This window comes from Barbus barbus (genome assembly GCF_936440315.1).
Source record: "Barbus barbus genome assembly, chromosome: 47".
Classification (NCBI taxonomy): domain Eukaryota; kingdom Metazoa; phylum Chordata; class Actinopteri; order Cypriniformes; family Cyprinidae; genus Barbus; species Barbus barbus.
In genome coordinates, this window is record NC_136725.1 from 7978236 (window position 1) to 7990285 (window position 12050).

Genomic DNA, 12050 nt, shown 5'->3' on the forward strand with positions numbered 1-12050 from the left:
GCACTTTGGTCAGCTTTGCTGTGTTTCAATGTGCTATATAAATAAAATGTACTTACTTTAGGATTTTGACATTTTTAAAACTAGGGATACATCAATTATAATAAATTTGTAGTAACACTTTGCAATAAGATCTCATTTGTTAGTGCATTAGCGTATTAACTACCAATGAACAACATTATAGCTTTTATCAATCTTTGTGAATGTTCCCTGAAAAGACAATTAAATAAAAATACAGTTATACATTGTTCATGTTTGTTCAAATTACAAGTTTTGAAATTATGTTAGTAAATGTTGAAATTAACATTAACTAAGATTAATAAATAGCGTAGAAGTACTGTTACTTCTTGTTAACTATTAGCAAATGAAACCTCATTGTAAAGTGATACCATAATTATTTGCATGTTATGGCCAATAAATCATAAATGGTACAATAATAAAATTCTATACTATTTTGTTTAAATAAACAAAAACTAAAACTAATTATATTAATTGCTATAAGGCAAGGGAATTTGGGTATCACAACATTATAATGTACACCATTAACTGATTAATAAATGCTATATAAATATTGTTCGAGTTAACTAATATTCATGTAAATAAATGAAACCTTATTGTAAAGTGCTACCAGTGTTTTTAAAGATTAACCTTAATTGAGTGGTAAATGATGGCAGAGGTAAACTAAATGTACAATTAGGAAAAATAAGCATTTAAATGCACAATTAAAAGCACAAAAAACAATCAGCCAATAACTGATATTATAATATTAAATCATAGAAATGTTATTTAAACCCAATTAAAATATTTCAATTCTGCACGTTCTATAGACCACTAATCAAATAACCGAATTTGTGAAATTTGACAATGTTAATTTCAACTTTTCATTAAATTGTTATACTACTACTACAATTTATAATTGTTTTATTAAATCATTATAAAAAAATACAATATAGAAGCATTTTTACTTGTGGTCTCAGACTTACTACTACTCTATATGACCCTGTAACATTATTAAAACACTGTAATCTTGCCACATTTATAGCTTTCATTTCAATAGTCATGACTGACAGTAAGCAGCCAGCGTGCATGTTGTTAGCACGGCTTCCTCATTGAAAATCCCTCGAGCGTGCTTTGAGGGGTAATGAGAAGGGGGCCCTGCCAAGAGACCCCTGATGTGGCCGATGACAAGCGAGTTCAAGGTGTGAATAAAGCCCCAATACAGCTTCTCTCCATTACCTTTCACTGTTTTATTTTTTGTCCTTCCTCATGAATATGGAGGGATTTGGCTTATGGTAGACTGAGAGAAAGGGAGCAGGAGGGGTAGGGGGCGGAGAGAGTGAGGTGCATGAGGAGAGGAGCAGAAGGGGGAGGGTTGGCGAGGAGGATGATTCTGTTGCCGTACCAATGCGCAGGCTCCGTGGAACAGGAGAGGACGGCTGCTGCTTAATGCTCAGAAAACAACACTCTGAGCCTTGACTGGCTTAGACAAGACGCCGTGGACTAGAACAGCGGCCATCACGACACGGAGCTTCTGTGTGTGTATGTGTGTGTGATGGGAACGATTGTGTCTGCTGTCCTTTCATCCTGACCAAGATTTGCTGATGGTGGTTTCTCTCTGACTATATTGGAATAGGAGGGGCTGTTTCTACCCAGATACACACAGAGAGATTCTTCTGCAGGTAATTTGTTCCTCCCTCTCTCTCCTCCATCATGCCGTCTCCATCCCACCATTGTTTTCCCATTATTCCCACTGGGAAATGGGGTAACCTTGATCTCCATCCGTTCTGCATCCATCCCTTTCCTTTTTAATTTCATTCTGTACATATTTCTAGAAACAAATAGAATTATTATTTTCGCATTGCACAATTTTAATATTCTTCCAGTTGGATAATGATTTTTTATTTTTTTTTAATCCATGTGGTGTGATCTAAAGAAATACTAAAAAATTACGGTGATGTTATATTTTATCTCTCCCATGCTTTATGATGTGGTCCGCCATATTTCTTCCCATCATGGCTCGTCACTTCATCTTATCTCGTGACATGGTTGTGCTCATATTCATATTTCACAACACAGGTCATGCCTGCCATGAGCACCGTTAACTGGCACTCACAAATTCATGCTGTGATCCAGATTTAGCAGTGCGTTTGAGAAATATCTCTTGCATTTTTTATCACTGTGATAAATATGAATGTAATACACATTTGGATGACGTCACTCAGCGGATGTCCCACAGCAAAAGTGTTTTAATCCATTGCCACAGTTTGTTCCATCGATTGATTTAAGGTCAATATGCTCTTTAAACTCTTGCTCAATTCCACCCCCTTCCTCAGGAAGTGTGAATAAGGGGCAGCAGTTTATCAATGTAACATTGGATTGCCTCTTTGCTTTGGTCATTGGAAGATTTTTTGAATTGGTTTTGGCCACAGGCACAGAATTATGGGTGGTGTACAAACATATCAATCTGTAGCCAAAAACAAGGAAATGACAAAAGGACATTCCCTTAATTCTGACATAGTACACTACAGGCAGACACATGCACACTAGGGTAATAGAGTGTATTAGTGGAATGGAACTTTGCTGACTAATGTAACGTTGGGGTAAAAGCTTATGCAAGCCTGTTTTAAATGGATGTTTATCCTGCAGTCTTTTAGCTTGACGTTAAGCCTGATAAAGGCTTTCGAGCTCATTCATGGGAACTGTCAGATCACAGGTCGAAAATGCAGGAAATAAAAAGTGGATATTATAATAACTCTTAAACTGTACTTGGTTATTTCAATGACGAGTGAATTTTTGTGGAAGTCATCTTGACCTAAACAGAACGTAAAGCAGTTGTTTTGGGAGCATCAGAATATAACGAGATGCATTTTTGCCTATAAATGCTCATATTGTTAAAAATAAATAGAGTGGATTATAAGGCAGCAATGATTGCAGAAAAAAAAAGCTAATGTACGTATTTCGCCACTTATTATTTTTATGTTAGAGAAAGTGAATTTGAATTAGCAGTAGCTATAATTGCTGGTTGACTTTGGCTGCCTCACAGTCCCAGAATTCATTGGGAAAAATCCCAGAGGTTCTGCTGAATCAACTGCCTTGCAAATTAAACACAATTACTTTCACTCTGCTTGAGCGAAATGCAGTCATTCGTGCTCCCTGCTCACTTAGTGGAAAGGAAGGGAATTCATTTAACGAGATGTCATCTGAGAAAAACTGTATTTCATAGTCTAAATCTTCATGGTTAAAAAGCCTCACAAAATGTTCTTGACTCTGAAGAAGCCATTACTGTTATATAACATCATTTTTAGAGAAGTGAAAAATCTATTTGAATCACTCAACATTTTAAATCTACATTTTATGTTTTAGATGAAGATTTGAGATGTTGAATGACAGATTGACAATTATCATATTTTTAATTAGGGATTGTTGCAGCGACAACCTCCACGTGACTGTGCGATCAAGAGGGCATCAGGATGGAGGCCCCTCTGGTGTGCCTGGATGAGGAATTTGAGGATCTGCGGCCCTGCAAGATGGAGGAGCTCGAATCCGAGCAGCCTGCCTGCCGGCCTCACAAAACCATTCCTCTGGCCCCGCTCTGCCGCGAAGAGTTCTCAGAGCTGGAGAACTTCTCTGAGATGATGAGCTTCAAGTCCATGGAGGACCTCGTCAATGAGTTTGACGAGAAGCTGAACGTGTGCTTCCACAATTACAACACCAAGACAGAAGGTCTGGCACCTGTTCGCAACCAATCGCACACCGAGGAGGATGAGGAGAGGCTTCAAGATGAAGAGTAAGATCCTTTCTGTTCCATTTCTAGTAAATACATGTAGATAGTGAATGGAGTTTGATGCAGTTAGCATCACCAAAAAAGTAGCATGGATACTGTTTTGACTGATGAATATGCCCATCCAGTTGGCTGTCTCTTTTCCAATCAAAAGTGAGGACATGTCTGACATCCTACGCCAACTGGCCTGCCAATCATATTGTATAAAAACACCCTTTGTCCATCACCAGCGCCTGTCTGTGTTCGTGTGTCCACGGCTTGGCTGTGAATTATTCAGCAAATTTTTATACGCCTCAGTGCTTTTGTTTGTCCTGACTTGTCTGTGCTGGCAGCCTGTCACCATCCTCTCTCTGCAGTCAAATCTGCCTCTCGCAAAATAGGACAAAAAAAAAAATCCCTTGGTCTAAATATAGCATACATTATTGTTGATTTAAGACACTCAAAACATCATCACTGATTGAGGCTGTAAAGGCAAAAATATACACTAATATTAGGAAGTAAATAAAAAAGAGCATAAAATGTGAGAAAATTAGATTCAAATCAACATATTTTTATCCTTTTTGTAGCCTTATAAGAGATCAAATTGAACATGTCACTGGGTTTTCCAGTATTTGTGCATCTTGCTCATTACTCTCATAGTTTGTGCTGTAAATATGCCGTTGATTTATGACTTGTTAGCATGTTATTTTCTGCGTTTCCCACTGTGATGTGTTCTCATTGCCCGTGGCTTTTGTTCTTGGCTTGTATTCAGACACAAATCTGTCCCTGCGCTAGAATTCAGCCTGTGGCTCGGCATCTGACGAATTACAGAAGCCAGCCTGCTGCAATTCTCAGTATATATATATATATATACACAGACATAAGCCTACCAGCCTCCATTCAGTATATATATATATACACACAGACACAAGCCTTTTTTTTTTTTTTTACCTGTGGTTGGTAAATATTCTAGATAAGATGTTGCCTTTGGAGATCTCTAGACAGTAAATAGAAATTAAATTCTTTCCGACAATGATATATGGGTAGACAATGAGTCTGTACCAGTTTGGTGTTGCTGCAGGGCTGGAATGGAGGCTTGTGTCTATGTGCCCTCAGAGGATCAGCACACTTTGAATGGCCACTTGTTCCCTGGATGACTAGACAGAGGCACAAAGAAAGTGTGTAGATAGAAAAGAGAAAAGAGAAAGAAATGGTTGTCACTAGCCCAGTTACATAAACATACAAACCAGCTACTTAAAGAACATCTTAAAATAAACATGACAAATCATAATTAATACATATAAACAAAAATTCTGAGTTGCTTATTAAAGGTGTTGCTAAAGAATGTATTATTCATAATTCTGAGTTTGAATGTCTCATTTGTTCCATTTTCACTGTGTGTTGGTTGGAACATTATGTATATAAATGTCCATGCATGTGTTTTTGTAGCGTGTGGGATGCTCTGACTGACAACTACATCCCCTCCTCTGTGTCCAGCTGGGACGACCCCACCTCAGAAACGCTCAACGGCAACCTCTCAGATCAGGAGGTAAACGTCTGCTCTGCTCTGATAACATTCACGGTGTTGACATGATAATATACTGCAGGGTTACTGTATAGATTACTGCTATAGAACATGACTATAAGTTAGAGTACAATAACATGTTAGGGACAACATCATTTTTACCAATGCAGAAACAGCTTATTATTATTGATATTTATATTACATTATTTATAGTAATTTAATTTTATCATGTGAATTTTATCATACAATGATATTACTATTTAGATGACTTCTGATATTAATATTATTATTCTGTTGATATTGATAAATATTATTTATTGTTAAAGATCATTTATTAATAATATTAATTATATTATATTAATGGAACTGAATTAAGAAATAATCATTAAGAAGTTGTCACTGATGCATTGGCCATCAAAAAATATCTTAAAATATCTTTCTCCTTATAATTGAAAAAAACATTTATTTGAGCAAATGACTGCAGGACTATATGAGAGTACAGCTTTGCCTTCTTGATTCAGGGTGTGGTGTGTATATTTATGCCAAATGGATGGCAGATACAGTCACTCGCTGCCAAAAACCCAGCCTGATCTACTTTCTCTGGCAATTAGCCTGTCCCAAGCTTTGCAATAAACAGTTTAGACACCACAAAAAACTAACTGGCAGACTTTTTTTTATATTTCGTCCTCATGTGAGATGAACACAGTTACGGTCTTTGTATAATATTATACAGATGATCAACTAATGCAACTGGTCAGATGTGAAATGAGGTAATCTAAAGCTAGCTTTTGACTAGTTTAGTCAAGACTCTGTACATCATCGCAGGCCAGAAGAGCTGTCGTGCTAACATTTGAAAGCACTCTCTTCAGCACATTACCAATGAGTGTAATGGAGCCATTACTCTCTACCATCTTGTCATATTGATACGGCTGATGCTCCTAAACATGTTGTGAAGATTTTCATGAACGTATTTGTCTTGGTTTTAAAGATACATGAAAAAGAAGAGGAGGAGATGAATGAGAAGAATGAGAATGCCAATTGTCTGAGTGACGAACCTCTTATTACAGCTGATCAGGTGGGCCTAAACTTGGTATTTGTGACATACAGACGTGGTCAGAATTATTGGCACCCTTGGTAAATATGATCAAAGAAGGCTGTGAAAATTAATCTGCATTGTTAATCATTTTGATCTTTTATTTAATAAAATCACAAAAATCTAATCTTTCATTGGAGAATAAGAATTTAAAATGGGGGGAAATATCATTATGAAATAAATGTTTTTCTCTAATACACATTGGCCACAATTAATGGCACCCTTTTATTCAATACTTTTTGAAACCTCCATTTGCCAGTTTAACAGCTCTAAATGTTCTCCTATAATGCCTGATGAGGTTAGAGAACACCTGACAAGAGATCAGAGACCATTCCTTCATCCAGAATCTCTCCAGACCCTTTAGAGTCACAGCTCCATGACCGTGCTTCTTCTCTTCAGTTCACCCCACTCATTTTCTACAGGGTTCAGGTCAGAGGACTGGAATGGCCAGCAGAAGCTTGGTTTTCTGCGGTTGGAAGATCCAAACATGGCCTACTATAAGATTTCTAAAAGAGTCAGTCACTTGTTGATTTTTTATAGAATACATGATGGCATGTGTCTAAACAAGATGTCCAGGACCTCCAGCAAAAATATAGGCCCACAACATCAAAAATACAGCAGTATATTTCATTGTACACATGGGGTACTTTTTATCCCTGTGTTCACCAAACTCATCTTGATTCAAGATTCAAGATTGTTATTTGTCACATACACAATTATACAGAGTATAACCAGCAGTGAAATGTAAGTCAGGTCCGCTCCAAGGACAGTGCAATTGTAACTGGCATCTTGAGTGTTTGCTGCTAAAAACTTATTTTTTAGTTTCATCTGACCATAGAAGCCAGTCCCACTTGAAGTTCCAGTTGTGTCTGATAACTGAATGCTGGAGTTTTTTTTTTTTTTAAAAGGTTTTCTGACCCCGAAACTCAACCTTTCTCTACAATTCTCCAGCTGTGATCCTTGGAGAGTCTTTAGCCACTTAAACTCTCCTCCTCACATTGCATTAGGACGATATAGACACACGTCCTCTTCCAGGCAGTTTCGTAACATTTTCTGTTGATTGGAAATTCTTAATTATTGCCCTGATGGTGGAAATGGGGATTTTCACTGCTCTAGCTCTTTTCTTAAAGCCACTTCACTAATTTGTGAAGCTCAATTTTCTTTTGCTGCACATCAGAAATATATTCTTTGGTTTTTCTCATTGTGATGGATGATTAAGGGAATTTGGGCTTTGTTTTCTCTTCTATTTATATTTCTGTGAAACAGGAAGCCATGGATGGATGATTTCATGTTCATAATCACCCTGGAGTGCTCAAAATTGTGAATATGAATGGCAATATACTTCAGAGATATTTTACTCATAAGAATTTCTAGGGGTACCAATAATTGTGTCCAACGTGTATTTGAGAAAAACATTTATTTCATAATGAGATTTTCCCCCATTTTCATTTCATTTTTCATTCATAATGCAGGTTTATTTTTAGAGCCGCCTTTGATCATATTTACCAAGGGTGCTAACAATTCTGACCACGTCTGTACTAATGGTCAATACATTTAGCCTAATACTGTATTTTTACATCGAGCAGGTTTACGCTTGAACGGTAACCTAGCTTTAAAGCTATGCTGTATTTAAAATCAAGTGTGATACCTTGATCCATTGCATACAAAGCTAAAATTAAAAGCTATAGTTCTGTTGGGGACACTTCATTTGCAGCGATATCGTCGACCTGATTGCAAAGACACTATTTAAACTGAACTGAGCTGGATGATGACATCACTGAATTCAATAATGAAATGCCTTTAACTGAAAATCTTTTTTTTAATCTTTTCATTTTACATTATTGACACACTATTTTCCTTTTTTGATGTTGTGCAGTTGCTTTGACACAATTTACATTGTTAAAAGCACTATATAAATAAAGGTGACTTGACTTGACTTGTGTCCTCAAAAATTGTTTAAACACCCACTGAAATCTGTCATTTATTCTCTCACCAGGTGATAGAGGAGATTGTGGAGATGATGGAAAACTCACCAGACCCTGGAGAGACAGAGGAAGAGGAGGAAGATGATATTGCAGTGTCTTCCTCAAAAAGCAGCCCCTCTCTCTTGGAGGAGATCCGTATGCTGTCTCAGGCCTCCAACAGCAACTGCTCCTATGAAGGTGCTTGTTCAAACCTGCAATTAATAAATATATGTGAAGCTCAGGGTGACTTTTAACATTTTTCATGAATCTTCAGATGAAACTAGATGTAAGGATGAATGTTTGATCACTTAATCACTTAAAAAAGTACTGCTTTAAATGTAGTTGATGTATACAGTAAATGGACTGGGTACAGAGTATGTTTATTTTTATGAGTAAAAGAAGTACCTTGATATTACCAAATCAAGGTCAATGCTCTACATCTCCCCAGGAAAAGAAACAGGTGCCTATCGAGTACATAGAGAGGGTTGCTATTTTAAACCATGTTGTTTCAGCATTTCTTTATCCCACAGACCGATGAAACCGATCATGTTTTTGAAACCAAAGATGCAGTAGAGCAAAAACAAATGAAAAATTGCCCAGGGTCAACTGAGAACGACACTAAAGAAACATTGCAACATTAGTCACAGTGTGAAAGTCAAGTGTTGCTCGCTTTGATCAAGTCGTCTTAAACCGAATGCTTATCATGCAGGTCTGAGGCTGATGCCCAGCTCGGCGCTGCTTGACATCTTGTGTCGGGTGGAGGCGGCGATACGAGAGTATTCGGAGGAACTGGTGGCCCAGCTGGCCCGGAGGGAGGAGCTGGAGTTTGAGAAGGAGGTGAAGAACACCTTCATCACAGCTCTGATGGAGGTCCAGAACAGACAGAAGGAGCAAAGGGAGCTGAGCAAGCGCAGGCGTAAGGACAAGGCCCTGAGTCTACAAGGATCTACCCGCTCCGAGAAGACCGGGAGCATGCCTGCAAAAGTAAGAGTGTTGAAATGTACTGCATGATGTTTACCTCCACAGACATCTCTCTCTGTGGTTAATGGATCTTGCCCCATTACTCTTCAGCTGCACTTAACACTTACTGGAAGCGCAGAGGAAGCATTCCCCTGCAGTATGAGCTCTGGAGGCAATACCAGCTTCCTCTTATAGTAATGCCGCTGTGATTCGATTACATCATGCAAGAACTGCATCTCTGCATCCTCATCCTCCATGTTCTCACAGGGATGAGTTGATCATTTTAGTCATTTTGTACACAGGGACTAGAATTAGTAAATGTGGCAAATTGTGAAGCTCAAATTTAATATATTATGTTTGCACACTCTTCCTGAATTCAGAAGCTTAACATTTTAGCCAAAACATTATTATATAGCCATTCCATGACTGATAATAATAATTTTTAAATTAAATTAAATTATAATTTTTTTTTAAACAAATATATATATATAATATATATATATATTTCTTTTTTTTAATTAAGTCTCAAAAAATGTAAATAATACATAATAGAAATGAATACTTTCAAAATCTTAAATAAATGGCATCACACTATTATAATGTACAGTATGTATAATGTAAAATAAATACTATAATATTTATTATTACATGATTTTAATCATTTGCTGAAAGAAATTTGCAGATTCTTACATAAGAAGTAATTTCAGAACTTTTTCCATCATTTCTTGATCCCCAATGGAATTCTTCCAGCTCTTTTCTCTAGTTTGGCGTAGGATGTGCACACACAAGGGATGCAGTGCTGTACAAAATATAACTTAATATTTAATGTTTTAATGTTTTTCAGCGCTTCAGCATGGAGGGTCTTTCTAACATCCTGCAGACAGGCATCAGACAGACCTTTGGGACCTCAGGGACAGAAAGACAGGTAAGGAGGAGCATTTCAGTTAATGTTCCGAACTTAACTTGCACAAACTCTGTCTGATTGTTTTTTTCATATGTGTGTTCAACAGTACCTAAACACAGTCATCCCATACGAGAAAAAAGGGACTCCTCCATCTGTGGATGACTTGCAAATGCTCACAAAAAGTAAGAGTACTGAACTGCACTAATGACATTAAAATGGAGTCAAAGTGAATCCAACTTCTCTGTAGAAATCACCATAATATTTCAAGTTTATTTTATTAATATTTGCTAATATTGATTTATGTAATCCTTAAAATCAAATAATAACACATTTAGGCCATCAAAGGAAAACAAATAGTGACCATTATTACAACTGATAATGTTTTTCAGTTCTTTATGCCATGAAAGAAGACAGTGAGAAGGTCCCGACCCTCCTGACTGACTATATACTAAAAGGTAAATGTTAACCTTAATGAAATGAGAAATGCTGCTTCGGCAACTAGCTGAAATAAAATAAGGTTAAGGTTGTTTGATATTTTATTTTATTTCAGATAAAGTTTATTTCAAATGTTTTTATGGTTTTAGTTAACTATAATATACTTATATAGTATATAAATGTATATGAAGTACATACACAGAATTAACACATTATCACGTCTCCATCCTGCAGTTCTGTGTCCTACCTAAAGTCCTGAGCGTGATGTGCTGATGGTGAGACTGTGGAGAGATCGGGTGTCTTCATTCCTCCTCTGTCAGTTCTCCAGCCCAGCTGCATGAGCTCCCTTATCCAGTATCAGCGAGGGACCCTGAACATCTAACCATCCTTCTCTTGCTTATCTAATGACCTTTGACCTTGCTCATCTCACTGCCCTTCCTGTATTCACATATCCACGAGGTTCATACCACAGCGCCTGGTGCTTTACATGTTTTCTACTATGTACGTTACTACGGGCCAAAAGCCATATGGAACGTGTAAGGGTAACAGGTGAACTATAATTGGTTTAACTCTACGATCAGGTAATATTTTTATTTTTAAATATACATCTAACATAATGCATTTTACATACTACTCAATCATTCACATCCGTTCTGAACACAGGTGACGATGAGAAGGGCATTATTCACAATCTTCTTCAGGCATAGATACATTGATTCGAGAGCACATTTGAAAATAATCCATCCATATTTTCTGCTTTTGCCGTTTTAGTATTGTGTTGGTTGAAAATACAGCATGTTTTAGCGTTCTACATTAATGCCAAGTTATAGGGAGAAACCTTGTGACTTTTCTTATTTTGGGTAACTTGAGACTTTTTTCATCCTATGTATGAAATATACAGTTCTACATAATGTGGTTTTTCTTTCACCATCCATTTGTCTAATAAAAACTTTTCTTCTTTTTTTAACTTTTAACATTAACTGTCATTCATGCCTCGTGCTTACATCTTTAATGTATATATTTCTTATTTACTAAGGGACATGGAGGAATGTGAAGTATTGCTGAGTTATAATTCCAATAAATGTCAAACCCTGTGAAAGCCTGAATGACTGTTTCATTGTAATATCGCAATATTCCACTAAAGGGCAGTCATTTGCAGGTCATTATAATTCATCGTACATGCAAGCTTGTTTGCAACAGCGTTTAAGAGGTTTTTGTGGCGTCTAGTGTAATATTGTCCTTCAAAATTAAAACACTTACACCTAATAACTGTTGATACTCATTAGTTGGAAAAAAGTCATGCTCGTATGGGAGTGACTTCCCTTTCTAGTTCTTAAACCAGTGCAAAATTAATTTAAAATGAAGTGATATTTGTCCCCTGGAACAGATATCTTACCTTTATGAAGCAATCG

The 12050-nt window shown here is 36.9% G+C and overlaps 1 protein-coding gene across 2 annotated transcripts; it reads left to right on the forward strand.

Moving 5' to 3' along the window:
* Positions 1–703: 703 nt before the first annotated feature.
* LOC306865658 (fasciculation and elongation protein zeta-1-like) lies at positions 704–11902 on the forward strand. Of its 2 annotated transcripts, XM_079410394.1 has the most exons (11): positions 704–1536; positions 1631–1676; positions 3415–3784; positions 5207–5306; positions 6271–6357; positions 8372–8537; positions 9049–9323; positions 10144–10224; positions 10310–10385; positions 10593–10658; positions 10873–11902. In XM_079410394.1, the coding sequence occupies exons 3-11, from the start codon at positions 3468–3470 to the stop codon at positions 10887–10889; spliced, it is 1185 nt and encodes a 394-aa protein (XP_079266520.1). In that variant the 5' UTR covers positions 704–1536; positions 1631–1676; positions 3415–3467; the 3' UTR covers positions 10890–11902. The 2 variants fall into 2 exon arrangements, with proteins under 2 accessions (XP_079266520.1, XP_079266519.1); XM_079410393.1 differs by having other exon boundaries at positions 1188–1676.
* Positions 11903–12050: the final 148 nt, after the last annotated feature.